Consider the following 14190-nt stretch of genomic DNA (forward strand, 5'->3'; position numbering starts at 1 on the left):
GTACTGTATACATGATTATGTATACCTTAAAGTTCTCGGGCTTGAACCTTGGGCCTTTACTTGCTTGTCACGTGACTTTGAAATAAAGCTTATGTGTAGTTATAGCTTTACGACTATTTTAAAGAGATCAAATTTATGGATACTCTATGTATTCTGAATGTTAGTTAATTATAAACCTAGTTAAATTTTAATATATAGGTTACGCTACTCGAGGAGAGGTTTGTTTGTGTTTTTTCATATTTTTTCGTAGTGTTACAAAGTTTGAAGACTTTCTGAATAGTACTGATTGGGAGAGGGAATCTATGTCTTTACCGTACTATCTATCAAGTTGTAGTTTGATAATGTGCCTAAACTAATATCTGAATTAAATAAGCGGACGTCTTGTCTCTGTGTCCATGACACTCCTTGACCACCAAAATAGTTATGCCCAATAGTATTCATGTTCAAGTTAATTGGACCGGTATTGTTATAGTGGTATTGTAAGATTGAATCTGGGTTTTCAACAGTAACATTGAACATTGGTAATTTTTCGGACGATACTTGGTCAGACCAATTGATTAGGTCTTTATAGATATCCAAGTGAACGGAATTCTCAACAAATTTAACCGTTGCTGGTGGCATGTTCTTTGTAATACCTTTCCATAGTTCTCTTTCATATCCAAATAAGAACGCATCCTTACCAGGTGATGTAATTTTTGGAGCCACATGCTTTCTTAGCTCGTGTAGGAACTTCTGTTTCCAAACTAATGTTAAACTCTGATCGTATATAATTCCCAGTTCTTTAATACGGTACGATGTGCAATTAAATCCATTGTACTGGATGGAAAGTAGATCTGCGTCATGCATTCTTACCATATTTGCGTACATGACTTTAATATCGGTTGTTGTTATATTTGTAAGCTTTCTTATAGAAGATTCTGTTATTTTATTTCCAATGCTTTTTAGTTTAGCATACCATTTATTGATATTAGCATATTTTTTCAACTGGTTTTCTTTAAACCATAATCTAAATTCCGGAACGTAGGTGTTATCTTTGTATGTCAAATATCCATACTGTTTTGGCAGCGAATATTCGACCTTCAGAATGGCCACGTGCATTTTGGGTACTAGAGCAGGAACTCCATGAAATAAACTATTTCTTAATGGAGACAAGTCACTTAATAGTATAAAATGGTTGTTTCTACAATTGTATACTTTCAATTTTCGATTTAAAGCTAGTCTGTCAAGAGCGTTCAGTTTTTGTGGTCTCCATTTGGCATGTTCCGCTTCTCTGATATCGGTATCTTTACCATTATTTATTTCCAAAAGTTCTTTCCTGGTAAACTCGTTCTTCCTGGAAATCGAGTAGTCATACATTTGCAGTGGAGTCATTTCAAATTTGTGCATCTTCTCTAAGACTTCAATGCTAGTGTTATTTTCAGGATTGGCATACAATTTCATTTCTTTCTCATTAATTATTTTATCGATTCTATCTTTCCATTCGCCTTTCAATGGTGCCATGGATACAGATAAACCAGTTAAATCGATATACATACCAGTATCGATATCGATAAATCTAGCGTCGATATTATTATTACCATTACCTCTGGTCCTAATAGTTATTGAACTGGATACATCGACAAGATATCTTCCATTCCCTTCCCGTGGGTCTTCTAAGATTAAGGATTGGTTGAAATGTTGGGCGAGTAGATTTAGATGTTTGATAGGCATTTGCAAATCAAAATCATCATCCCAAGGAAATGTTACTCCGTTATACAAATAACCATATAGTGTTCCATGAGAAAGCCAGCTAATGATACCATTAGCGGCAGCAAACTTTTGGAAGGTTCTAATCATAGTATTCATTCTTAAAGCATATTCATGTTTATCATGGATTAAGTTGTCACCATAAAAAAATCTTTTGTCACGGTGATGACCTAAATCATTGTATTGTCTAACACCTCTGGCTTCTTGGAAATACTTTGGTTGCGTTGCAGGGTTTAGCTCAATTGAATATCTTAAGGAATCTAAGTAATTTTTCTCTTGCTGGTCCAATTTGTCTAGTTTATCATATTCTTCCAGTTCCGCTATCTTAGCTATCGGATCGAAATCAAAATCTTCTTCATTAACTTCAATATAATCATCATTCTTTAAAGAATACCCTATTGTTTCTGGAATATGCAGTTTAAATTTCTTTAGCTTGTCGCTTTTTAAAAAATCTTCAAATAGATCAACGTGATTGAATTCAATATCGATATCTTGGGTTTCAGGTTCAGTCCATTTAGCTTTTTGAGCTCTGTCTTTAGCCTCTTGTGTCTTATTATTAACAAAACTCTGTAGAAGACCAGATTGAGCCAAGTTTAATCTATTAGTGGTGTTGATTGGTATTTGGTAGGAACCTTCTATTCCATCTAGTATAGTGAGAGAGGTTGGAGAAGGTAATGTTGACCACATAAAGATTCTAGCTTGCAGCTGGTAGACTTCAGGTCTGAGCACATCATGAGGTTGTTTAACGTAAAATGGAGGATGCATTTGTGTGAACAAAGAACTGTTCAGTAAATGTTTAGGTGTGTTAGTTAGTTCCAATGCGTAGTGTTTGGAGACATTAAAAGGTTCGCAAAAGTCAGTTATTTTATTTTTTTTATGAAAATCAGAAAGTTTTCTCTCCTGTTTATACCATGACTCCTGGAAATACTTATTTCTTTCGTAATTGAATAATGGCTCTCCGTTTTCTGCTTCAATCATATTTATGTATTCTCTATCAAATGCGCTCTCTAGCACGAAATTACAAGGCAGCGAAGAGACTGATGCTGCGAGGACATTATTAACTTCGTGAAAATCTGACCAATCGTACCAGGAGAACGACATTATACTCGTTTCGTCGTCCTCATATTCTGGTGAGGTTGTATTTAGTAGATGATGCAAGTAGACTGACCACGTTAACCTTGGATCGAAATCGTAAAAACCTATTTTATCTAGGGAAGGGATGTTCTCGCCCTTGCGTGGACCTGCACTGTACCTCAGCAGGTTTTTCTTCAATGTATATTTTGTCACCCATTCTGGGGATGAATCGAATTTGTACCTGTGGTAAATCTTCTTCGCGAGCTCCAAGGCCCCAGGATTCTCCTTTAGCTCCTCCACAAGGTCCGTTTTCCTACTGTCATAGCCCACAAACGAGCCCAGCTTTGAATATATGGATGCACTCGCCGGCACGAGCCACTCGTTGGTCATTTCCAACACTTTATTATCATGCTTATTACTTGTCGTCAATAAAATCACCGAGACCAGCAGACCAGTAGTTATAAGTGTTATTACAACTCGCACCACTGATCTAGGGATTATCAATGAATGCTTCTCCGTCATGCCTACTTTTCTGTGTATTAAATCTAAAAAAAGAATAAAGATCAACTAACCTTTATATGGTATTCAAAAAGGTGTGTTGTTTTAATATCTTTTCTTGCTCTTTTTATAAGAAGGTATATTATAATTTTTTTTTTCCAGTATACAAAAGGATCGATTCCTTTCTATTGCTTGCGTTCTGGATTTTTTTTTCAATAATAATGCTCAACAAGAATTCAACAAAGATAAAAAAAAGGCTTATTTCAGTTTAAAAGCCTTGTTAACCTTTACACAGTTTTCCTTTGATTCTTTATATTATTTTTTTTTACTTTAAAAAGAAAATATAATAGTCTATTGATGTTAGAATTTGTATATTTTTGACGTAACTCCTTCAACTTGTATTATTGAATTTTCTTGATCCCAACGTTATATATAGATAAGCCAAAAGATATATTACACCTTAAAGTACATCAATATAGATTAAATAAAGAAAACCACCTTCTAAGCTTACTTTTATTGATTTTGTACGGAACATTAACAATGGATAAGCTTCTATGCTTCTAACTTTTTTTTTTTTTCACTTTCCTGTTCTTAATAAATCCTTCTACGCACTAATGATGACGTGGTTTTTTAAATTGCAAATCTTCCTTCGCCTTTTTGACACCCCCCTGCGATGTTTTTAAGGAAGAAAAAATAATTTTTCCGGTTTATAAAAATAAAGAGAACCCTGTGAAAAAGAAAAGATATCAAAACCCGACCCTTTCTGCTTGGATTTCTAGGCCACACACCCTTTTTTTTTTTACGTTCTACAGGTAAGACACACCCCCTCCGTTGATCCCATTTTCGCCCAGTAAATAGGTGAACGGAACCGGAAAAAGTTTTTCCACATACTTTTCTCTCCGGTTTGTATTCCCACCGGAATAAAGTGCTGCCGCGCGGGCTCTTCTGTCACGACTCCCTCTCTGTGCGGCTCTTTATTTAAAACTTGAATATCCTACGTGGGTGTCTCTTCTCCATTGGTTGTGCCCGCTTTCCTGTGACACGGACTGACGGGTAATCGCAAACGAACCCGATAACTCGGTACGTGGAGCCCTCCCTCCGCAACCAGAGAATGTACTGCACGGGCTTCCCATCAACAGACTGCCCCATGCAGAGAGAATTTTTTTTCTGCTTACTAAGTCTTCATAGGCAAAACCCTTCTTCGTGAAAATAACGTGGGGGGAGGAAGTTGTACGGTGTTATCTGTTTGATGGCTTTTCTTACTCTATTGGGAGACTACATAGAGCTAGCACATCATTGCAAAAGACACATATAGTCATGTTGTACTTTTGAACAGAATTATTAAATGAAAGTCTTATGAATTGAATTATGGACAGAGTAAATTAGGAAGTAAAAACTTATTATTTATTACGTTGATTGGGATTAAAAAAAAAAAAAATCTCTTTTTTTTACATGTGTAAAGCACTACCTGGTATTTCCATGTGATGGTGTACAACTCTCTTACGTCTTGAACCACCTGCACTCCTGTTACTAGAAGTAACGGAACTTGAAGTAGGAACTGAAGAAGTAGCTGTAGCAGAAGCCGTTGCAGAAGCTGTAGCAGAAGCTGTAGTGAAACTGGTTGTGCTGTTCATCGTAGCTGGGCGTTCTGTTGGCTGTTCTATCACTTCTTCAGTCTTTAAGCCATTCGTCAGTGTAGATTCCGGAGTTGGATCTGCAGCGGAATCGGTTGGAGCTGGTGCTGCTGCCGGAGCCGTTGCATGCACAGCTGGCGATGTAGGGGCCACAATTGTAGTGTTTGACATGATATCCGATTCGTCCTTTGAGTGGGATGGTTCTTCGTTGAGAGTAGACAATGGGGGAGGAGATGTCTTCTTCATTGGGGTCTCAGCGATATCAACCATAGATCTCGGTTTCGGTGGTAAAGTAGGTTGTTGTGAGTGTTGTAAAGTCTCGCAGCCCTTGTCGTTCTCGTCTATAAAGAATTTACCGTTACTATCTTTTGCAGTGGCATCACCTACTGGGGTTATTTGGCCGTTAGGAAGTTGACCGGGATCAGCATTGGCCAGGTTCACCATTGAAATACCCTCACTACTAGTCTTTCTAATCTGAGGATGCCTTACGACATTAATATCATTGACATCGACACAAGTTTCAACAGATTGGAACCATGGATCATTGAACAGATCATCCATACTGTAACGGGTCTCCGGATCGGGATCTGCTAATCTCCATGCAACTCTACTGGCATCTGTGCTTTTGAAGCGACGAGCTAACATATACTCACTACCTGGTCCAGGCTTGTATGTTCCTTTTTGCTTGAAAGTCTTGTTTTGATATCTGATGAAATTGTTATAAGAGTTTTCAAAATCCCTAAATTTTGGATCCGTGTTACAGGACTCAAAGAATGGAATAATATTATTTATTAAGGTAATAAAAATAATACCCAAAGAATAGCAATCTAACTTTAATGGATCGTATGGCTTCTGGAGACTTTCAGGGTATTTCTTTTTCGCATCCCAATACATAACTTCAGGAGGGGTATATGGAGGAGAACCAATCATACCGGCATTTTTCTTAACTGCACTGTTAGGATCGGTAGGGTCAACATGGTACCAGTCAGAAATACCAAAATCGGTCAATTTACAGACACCATCTTTAGATAACAGAACGTTTTCAGGTTTCAAATCTCTGTGCGCTACACCATTGTCATGACAAAACTTGACACCTTGAGCAACTTGTTTGAATAAGCAGAATTTCTCATTCAAGGGCACATTCTTCCATCCAGATTTTTCCATCAGTTGGAAGAGATCCTTGGAGCCCAGTTCCATGATAAAACCCCAACCTCTTGTGGTATATATCGTAGTAGGAACTTTGACAAGATAAAAAGTTGAGGTAATATGAATGTTATGGCTCAGTTGCTTCGCTATTATAAATTCCTTTGAACATCTCTTGTAGAACTTCTCTGGGGTTTCATCATAGATCATGTTTAGCTTTTTCAAAGCATATACATCCTTTGCCCTGTAATTAGACCTTACTATTCTAACTTCACTGGAACCACCGGACCCGATAGTTTTGTTCTCCTTATCGAAGATGAAATTATCTGATAAATGGATACTTAGCTGTTTGATCTCATCTGCGAGGTAGTCGTTAGGGTCTGCAATCGGAAGAGGTAGCATTCTAATTTTACTATCACCGTCATGCATGTAGAAACTTAGGTCAGTATTATTATTACTGGACGACGCAGAGCCATTGGACATATTGCTTGTCGAGGCTGTCGCGGTCCGGCTGTTTGAAGAGCCCCTTACTGAGGTATAAGTGTCACTGCGGCTATTAATCCCATAAGGGTTATATACTATGTGATCTCCGTTAGACTGGTTACCAGAACCAGTGTGTGTGTGGCTCGCAGAGGCCACAGTCCCATTCTTTGTCCTGAATGGGTTAGAGTTATGAGCAGTTAGCGTACTCAAATCCTTCGTCGACTTCCTGACAGCAGGTGTAACACCAGTACTTCGCCTGGACAGCGAAGTAGAAGCACCTCTTAACGGCGTATTCGTTGCGTTTCTAGAGAGCGTAGCTGAAGTTGAGGCTTTAGCGAGCCTACGGGGCTTGACGGGCACAGGTTCAGTTTGTATACTCGTCGTACTGCCCTTCAGCTTATTGCTGAACATTTTAAACATAGATGGACTCTTATGAGGAGTCTTAGATTCAGTCATAGCCATGTAATTAAGGTATTAATTAGAGTTTTTATTACAAGTTGTTGTTGTTTTCTTTGTAACGTACTGTTTGTTTGTAATTTACCAAAGGTATTTGTTTTCTCTTTGAACTGAAATGTTTTTCTAAAGAAGTATTGAGATGATTTTAATTTAAATAGCCATTTATCAATGGATTGTCCTTTCTATCTTCTCCTTCTTTACACTTTGAGTCTTCTTCTTTAGTATGATAAAAAATTTTCTTTAAATGTAACGGGGCGACTTGTTGTCGTTGCAGAAATAGGAATATTTAAGGTTGAATTAAATAAATAATAGAAAAATTATTATAGCAATAACTCTCTTGATGATTACTGTAATCACTTGACAAAGAGAGAAAGAAAGAAAGAAAGAGTAGGAGATGAAGAGGAAAAGAGACAAAGAGAGAGGGGAGTGGGTCCAGGATTAGGAAATATTATCCCGCAGCATAAGCAAGGCAAGACGGTGAAAGAGAGAGAGAGAGAGAGCCTACAGTGCTCTAGTATTAATCTCTTTGAAGAGGCCATCTCTCATTCACCCATATCCTTCTTTCCCCCCGCGTGCTAAACACTAATAAAAACAACAAGGAGAAAGAACTAGACGGTTCCGAAAACCTGGGAATTGAAGAAAAAATAAAGACAAGTACCATAAAGAAACAATGAAAAAAAAGCAATTGAATGCTTGTGTGTGGGGGTGAATGTGAGATTGTATACTGCCACACACCATAATAGGAACGATTGTAGGACTTCTCTCCACTATTAAGAGAAACCTCCTTTTTTTAAAAGCTCCATCTTAGGGGTTTGGTAAGTTAAAAAAAATTTTTTGAGCCAATGAGGATCAACTTGCCCGGCATGCAATGACGTATTGTCCAAAAAAACCCAAGTTTTTATTTCAGAACGATATAATATTGGGTAAAAGAAAATAAAAAAAAGCAATTTTATCCATACGTACTACATCAATGAGAGTCTACTTCCTATCTCATCTCCGTTCTCGCCCGTGGGCATTTTACCATCTCTGTCTTCGTTGAACTTATCGTAGACTGCTTTGAGCTTCATATATTCATTTGTCGAGACACTTGGTTTGGTCTCGGATAGTGCCTCTTCCAAATCATGCGTTTCTATGTATATTGCTTCGTCCTTTAGTTTTTCTTTATCGTGCTCGTGGTCTGTTTTCCTTTGTTTTATCAGGTTCCGTAAGTGTTCCTCAACAATCGGAGTTTTCTGTTCTTCTCCACCTACGACGCAATATTCGATGGTTCCACGTTGGCTCTTATCTTTAGTGGCTGCCTCGTCTAATTTAGAGTTTTCCAACTTACGTTGCACTGATTTTAAATAGGCGTTATAGCATAGGGACTGCAAATCAGCACCAGAGTAGTATTTAGTTTCCTTAGCAATAGCCCGTAGATCGATATCCTCTCTGATTTTGAGCTGGTTAGTTTCATCGTTTCTTGTAATTGTTAGTAGAATATCGTATCTTGCATCCTCATCAGGCATATCGCATAGTACGCTCTTGTCTAATCTACCTGGTCTCAACAGCGCCGCATCAATGAGATCAGGCCTGCTCGTGGCCGCTAACACATAAACTCCATCTAAACCTTCGGCACCATCCATTTGGGTAAGCAGCTGGTTGACAACTCTATCAGTAACCCCTGTGGAATCGTGACCCCTCTTTGGGGCGATAGAATCAAATTCATCAAAAAATAGAATGCATGGCTTAACAGCCTGGGCCTTCTCAAATAACTCTCTTACATTTTGCTCACTTGCACCAATGTATTTGTTTAGTATTTCTGGACCCTTAACTGATATGAAATTAAGACCACTTTGTTGTGCGACAGCGCTGGCCAAGAGAGTCTTACCACAACCAGGGTAGCCGTATAGTAAAATACCTGATCTCAATCTAAGTGGACATTTGGCAAATATTGGGGCATATCTCGTAGGCCATTCCAATGTTTCAAGCAACACTTGTTTGGCCTCATTTAATGCACCAATATTACTCCACTTGACACCAGTAGATTTACTTAACTTGACACCACGAAGTGCCGATGGTGTAAATGAGCTGAGACAATTATGTAACATTCCTTTAGTTATAACAAGTTCATCCTGTAACTCACCTGTTACTTCTAGTGCCTTCATATTCGCATCATAAAATAATTTCTCGGTAAATAATTTGAGATCCGCTAGTGAGTAACCTTCAGTCTCGACAGAAATATCGCTATAATCAAGATTTGAAGCTAGATTTAATGGTACCTGGGAAATATTTTCAAGGAAATACTTTAAGTATGAGATCCTCGAATGCTTATCACAGGGTTTGATTGTGAAGGTCTCACTGATAAAGTGCCTATCGAAGAAATTACTTTCTAATGTATACTTTTTAGGTACTGCAAAAAGCAATTTCATCACATTGCGCTGTCTTTCAGTGATCTTTTCAACACGATCCATCAAGAAAGATGCGACTTTAGTAGATACTGACATTCTATCTTTCATTTGGGATTGTTGTTGTGGATCATCCGATTTGGAAGTTGGGAATACGGCCTCAGCATTATCTAGAATTAAAATTGATGGCTGATTCCAATAACAGTTAGAAATAAGATTTGAAAAATATTTCTTCAGTTTTTCAAAAGTATTGAATTTCAGTAATTCATTACAATCAATATATAATGTGTTAAAGTGAAGATCAAATATTAGCTTGTATTGTAATTGCCTCAATAAAGTGGTTTTCCCCATTCCTGCTTCACCTTCTATTAGAAATCCGCTTGAAGCATTAAATGGGTATTCTAGGACGGATAACAGTTCTTGAAACAAGTCCTTTGTGGGCTCAGGATCTATATCAATGGGAAAATTGAACTGCGCATGTACTGTAGGATTTACAGGAACCGTGATATCTTTGATCTCGGTAGCTAAATATTTCCAATTTGATGTAGGGGCACCGTCCAATACTGCAAGGTCAAGATTCTGGAGAATGTCTCCAGTAATCTTATTTTTGATCTCCAAAAAACAATTATATGTTGGGAAAACAAGATTACTTGTTATAACCGAATGACAGAGACATTCTTTTAATTTGTTTAAGGTTTCTGGCAGCTCATTTTCACTAGAATCTTGTTGAGTTTGTCGAAGTGTACTTCCCATTGTAATTGGTCTTAGAATAAAATCAACTTCATCCAGTTTAGTCTTGCTACTGGGAACGAATGAATTCAATTCCAGGTCGAGTAATTCATTATTTACAGGCGACATCAACAGGCACTCCCATACTAAATCAGACAGTATTATTCTGTTATTTGGGAGCGTAGTAGTGTTGATATGGTGTACTTTAACTGGAATCTTATTGATATATTCTCCTTTGTGCTTGGTGGTTAATTTCCGCTTGAGGCTAATAAGACCGTAGCCTTCCTGTTCTATATCTTGGTCAGTGAACACGCCTACAGAGAAGCCTTCCAAATTATTTAGCTGTGAGTCCTGTAGTAAGGTCTTCATGGAGAGTTTCAATTTTGGTCTCTGGCTTTCTGCTAGTCTCTTTTGTAATTGTTTTCTCGAAGGTTTCGGCGCTACCACTACGAGGGTACCCTCAGATATCTTAGCAGAGGGCAGAGATTCTGGTACTATCTTTGTAACAGTGAATTTGGCCACCATACTCTCTAGGTAACATATGAAAGTTCTGTCCAGAGTGACTCCGCGTGTCTGCATTAAAATACTGTCCTGCAGCAATTGGCTGTTAGTCTCTATTAGGTCCCAGTCATAAGAGCTCTCGGGCTCCAAATACACCTCAGTAGCCACCTCAGAGTCTGAAAACCGTGACACTACAAGCTTAACTCGTTGTCCCGCTGTCACTCCAAGACACTTGGCTGCCAGCACAGGATTTATCTCCACCTCTCCACGACTCTCAAACCCGTCCCAGCCCAGCGCAACACTCTCGCCAGCAAAACTGACCTCTACCTTGACATCCTGCACACGTATCCCTGCACTCTCCACCGAACCCACTACACTGGGCGCCAACCTAACGAAATTACCCTTGATATCATTATTATACACCAACGCACCATCAAACTCCATCTCTACCTTTCTCACAATTACTAATATAAGGGCAATGCCTTTATTCAGTTGTTTTATAACAAAATATATTCAATGTAGCAATATACTGAAGATGTTAAAACTAGATATACATAGCCTTAATTCAAGGTCATTATGGATATCAAAGGTTACCCGACCTTTAATAAACATAGTCCGGGAATAGACCGGGTACGCAATTGCCGTATCACGTTATAATTGCACGATGTGGTCCGTAAAAGGGTATTTATCGGTGTTAATAATATGCGACCGCTCTTGTGACTATATACGGAAATACCCACGTTTAATTACATGCCATTATACGCTATTATCATGTGACCTTTAATCCGAAAAAATATTTGGCGACGCGAATTATATATTGATCCGGGTAAGGTTTGGAAAAATTTGAATTTTTTTTTCAATTGGGCGTGTCGTATATAGTGCCCTAAGACATCCCAATTTCGTGTCCTCTCTTTCTTCTCTTTTGTCCCATAAAGCTTAATATATTTATTATTTATTTATATTTGTTGAAAATGCTTAATATTGGTTAATAAGACAAAAATTATAATAACTATAAGATAACAAATACGATAGTGATGCCTGATTTGAAGACTAAACCACTACATGGCGGGGCTGCCTCTATTGCTAACTCTGGCCCAATTTCTATCCTGTGTTACTGTGCATCATCGATCCTGATGACTGTCACTAACAAGTATGTGGTTAACACTGAAGGTTTCAACATGTTCTTTGTGATGTTGTTCGCTCAATCCTTCGTTTGTACCCTGTGTTTGATGGTATTGAAGTCTCTGGGCTACGCTAAGTACCGTCCATTGAATGCTACTGATGTTAAGAGCTGGATACCGATCTCTTTCCTACTGGTGTTGATGATCTTCACCTCTGCTAAGGCCTTGAGATACATGCCTGTCCCAATCTACACCATCTTCAAGAACTTGACCATCATCTTGATCGCTTACGGTGAAGTTTTGTTCTTCGGTGGTTCTGTCACCCCAATGGAATTGTCCTCTTTCGTACTAATGGTCTTGTCCTCCGTGGTTGCCTCCTGGGGTGACTCTCAAGCTGCTAAGGTCGCCGAAACTGCTGCCGGTATGTCCTTGATCTCTCCAGAATACTACTGGATGTTCTTGAACTGTATCTGCTCCGCCTCTTTCGTCCTAATCATGAGAATGAGAATAAAGTTGACTAACTTCAAGGACTACGACACCATGTACTACAACAACATGTTGGCCTTGCCAATCCTAATTGCTTTCTCCCTGCTGACCGAGGACTGGTCCCCAGCTAATGTCTCTGAGAACTTCACCGGTGATTCCTTCACCGCCATGGTTATCTCCGGTTTGACCTCCGTCGGTATCTCCTACTGTTCTGGTTGGTGTGTTCGTGCCACTTCCTCTACTACTTACTCCATGGTCGGTGCTTTGAACAAGCTACCTATCGCTTTGGCTGGTTTGATCTTCTTCGACGCCCCAAGAAACTTCTTGTCCATCCTTTCTATCTTCTTGGGTTTTGCTTCCGGTTTGATTTACGCCGTCGCCAAGCAAAGAAAGAACCAGAAATAAATGTGAATTTAACTAAAACACTCATTTTAATATGACACCATAGGAGCTAATATTAGAGAAGAACACATCTTGCTTCTACAGGAATTTTTCTGTTATTGTTATGTTGATTGTTTTGTTTTTTTCCATTTTTACTCAAACTACTTTTACGACTTGTGTAACTTCGTCATCTTACATTTATTCTCAAATATTATAGAGACCTTTATTTTAACAATATCCTAAACTTTTTATTGGTGAAGAGCAAGGCTACTTTTTTTTCCTCGAAATTCCTACATTATACTAAATAAATTCAGAACTACTTATTATGTTGTATATATTTGATAAACTATTTAACATAAAAAAATTCGTAATATATTTTTATTCTTTTACATATTTATTAAGCTAAAATTCCTCAATTAGTATTTTCTTTTCTATACATACTAGCAATTGAGGGAGTTCACGTCAATTTGTGGCATACTAAATTCGAATCTATTCAAAAAGTTCAGGGAATGCCAGTGGTAGTTGAGTAATGTTTTTGATGACTACGGAGCCCTCAGGAGTCTTACCAAGAACATCCAAAACTTTATCCTCAACTAAGTGCACACACTTAGGAATACCGACCGATAAACCAGTTTGGATGTTGCTACCACTGTCATCAACGTAGTAGGCATTTCTATAATCGCCAAGACCACTCTCTAGCTTTGCCTTCTCGAAAGCAGCTGGATCAGGTTTACAAATCATCGATTCTGCAGCTTTGTAGTCACAGTAAGTTATACCATCGAACAAATCAGCGATACCGAGAAGTCTCACACATCTTAGTGCGTGGTTTTTGTAAGCGTTAGTGAATAGCCACAGTTTATCCACTTTACCGCACTCTCTCATCTTAATTAGCACCTCACGTAGTTTCTCATTGGGCTTTAGGATATCTTGTAGTGGTAGCGCATCGTCAACTAACATATTGTAATCAGTAGGATCAATACCATGGTGTAACATCAACCCACGAATAGCAAGCCCGTAGTGCTTGTAGTAAGTTCTATTCAGTTCCTTAGCATGTTCCTCATCTAGACCTAGCTGGTACTTAAAGTAATCTATAATTGAAACAGACATCAAATCATGGATTTTAGTAGAGGATGGGTACAGACAGTTGTCAATATCGAAGAAAAAAACCTTTAAGTTTGGGTCAGGCTTTGGTAAAGTTTCTTGATCCACTACAAAGGTCACTTTCGAACCAGGATAGTTAAGAGCATCTAGGTGGGCCTCATTCTTCTTAATCTCTCTGTATACTCTAATTCTCTGCTCATTACAAGCATCAGTAGCAATCGTCATCTCTAAATTAGGGTTGTGGTGCTGTGTTTGAAGTGTAAAAGAGCTTATATAAAACTTTTACTTTACGTTTTTTTTATAGCCTAGCTGAAATTTTTTATACTTTTCCTTATAGTGGAAGTATAAGATTATATAATTCCAAGTTTTTTTAACCCTATATATCTACAAGGTCAAAACTCCTATTTCCCAAGTATTGTTTGGATAGTATGTTTAAAATGAGTATTATGAATA

The 14190-nt window shown here is 38.2% G+C and overlaps 5 protein-coding genes across 5 annotated transcripts; 1 reads left to right on the forward strand and 4 right to left on the reverse strand.

Moving 5' to 3' along the window:
• Positions 1-300: 300 nt before the first annotated feature.
• Positions 301-3342, reverse strand: MNN4 (Mnn4p; the record flags this gene model as incomplete). Its single annotated transcript, XM_071050539.1, has 1 exon — positions 301-3342. One exon carries the CDS (start codon positions 3340-3342, stop codon positions 301-303), a length of 3042 nt encoding a protein of 1013 aa, XP_070908329.1.
• A 1424-nt stretch (positions 3343-4766) lies between these two features.
• PTK1 (putative serine/threonine protein kinase PTK1) lies at positions 4767-7040 on the reverse strand (the record flags this gene model as incomplete). Its single annotated transcript, XM_071050540.1, has 1 exon — positions 4767-7040. One exon carries the CDS (start codon positions 7038-7040, stop codon positions 4767-4769), a length of 2274 nt encoding a protein of 757 aa, XP_070908330.1.
• A 956-nt stretch (positions 7041-7996) lies between these two features.
• On the reverse strand, positions 7997-11092 carry PEX1 (AAA family ATPase peroxin 1; the record flags this gene model as incomplete). Its single annotated transcript, XM_071050541.1, has 1 exon — positions 7997-11092. One exon carries the CDS (start codon positions 11090-11092, stop codon positions 7997-7999), a length of 3096 nt encoding a protein of 1031 aa, XP_070908331.1.
• A 590-nt stretch (positions 11093-11682) lies between these two features.
• Positions 11683-12660, forward strand: VRG4 (GDP-mannose transporter; the record flags this gene model as incomplete). Its single annotated transcript, XM_071050542.1, has 1 exon — positions 11683-12660. The coding sequence occupies one exon, from the start codon at positions 11683-11685 to the stop codon at positions 12658-12660; it is 978 nt and encodes a 325-aa protein (XP_070908332.1).
• A 465-nt stretch (positions 12661-13125) lies between these two features.
• SDT1 (nucleotidase) lies at positions 13126-13962 on the reverse strand (the record flags this gene model as incomplete). Its single annotated transcript, XM_071050543.1, has 1 exon — positions 13126-13962. One exon carries the CDS (start codon positions 13960-13962, stop codon positions 13126-13128), a length of 837 nt encoding a protein of 278 aa, XP_070908333.1.
• Between the last annotated feature and the right edge of the window lie 228 nt (positions 13963-14190).

Source organism: Nakaseomyces bracarensis (genome assembly GCF_045282275.1).
Source record: "Nakaseomyces bracarensis strain CBM3 chromosome Unknown Scaff3_0, whole genome shotgun sequence".
NCBI classification, from domain to species: domain Eukaryota; kingdom Fungi; phylum Ascomycota; class Saccharomycetes; order Saccharomycetales; family Saccharomycetaceae; genus Nakaseomyces; species Nakaseomyces bracarensis.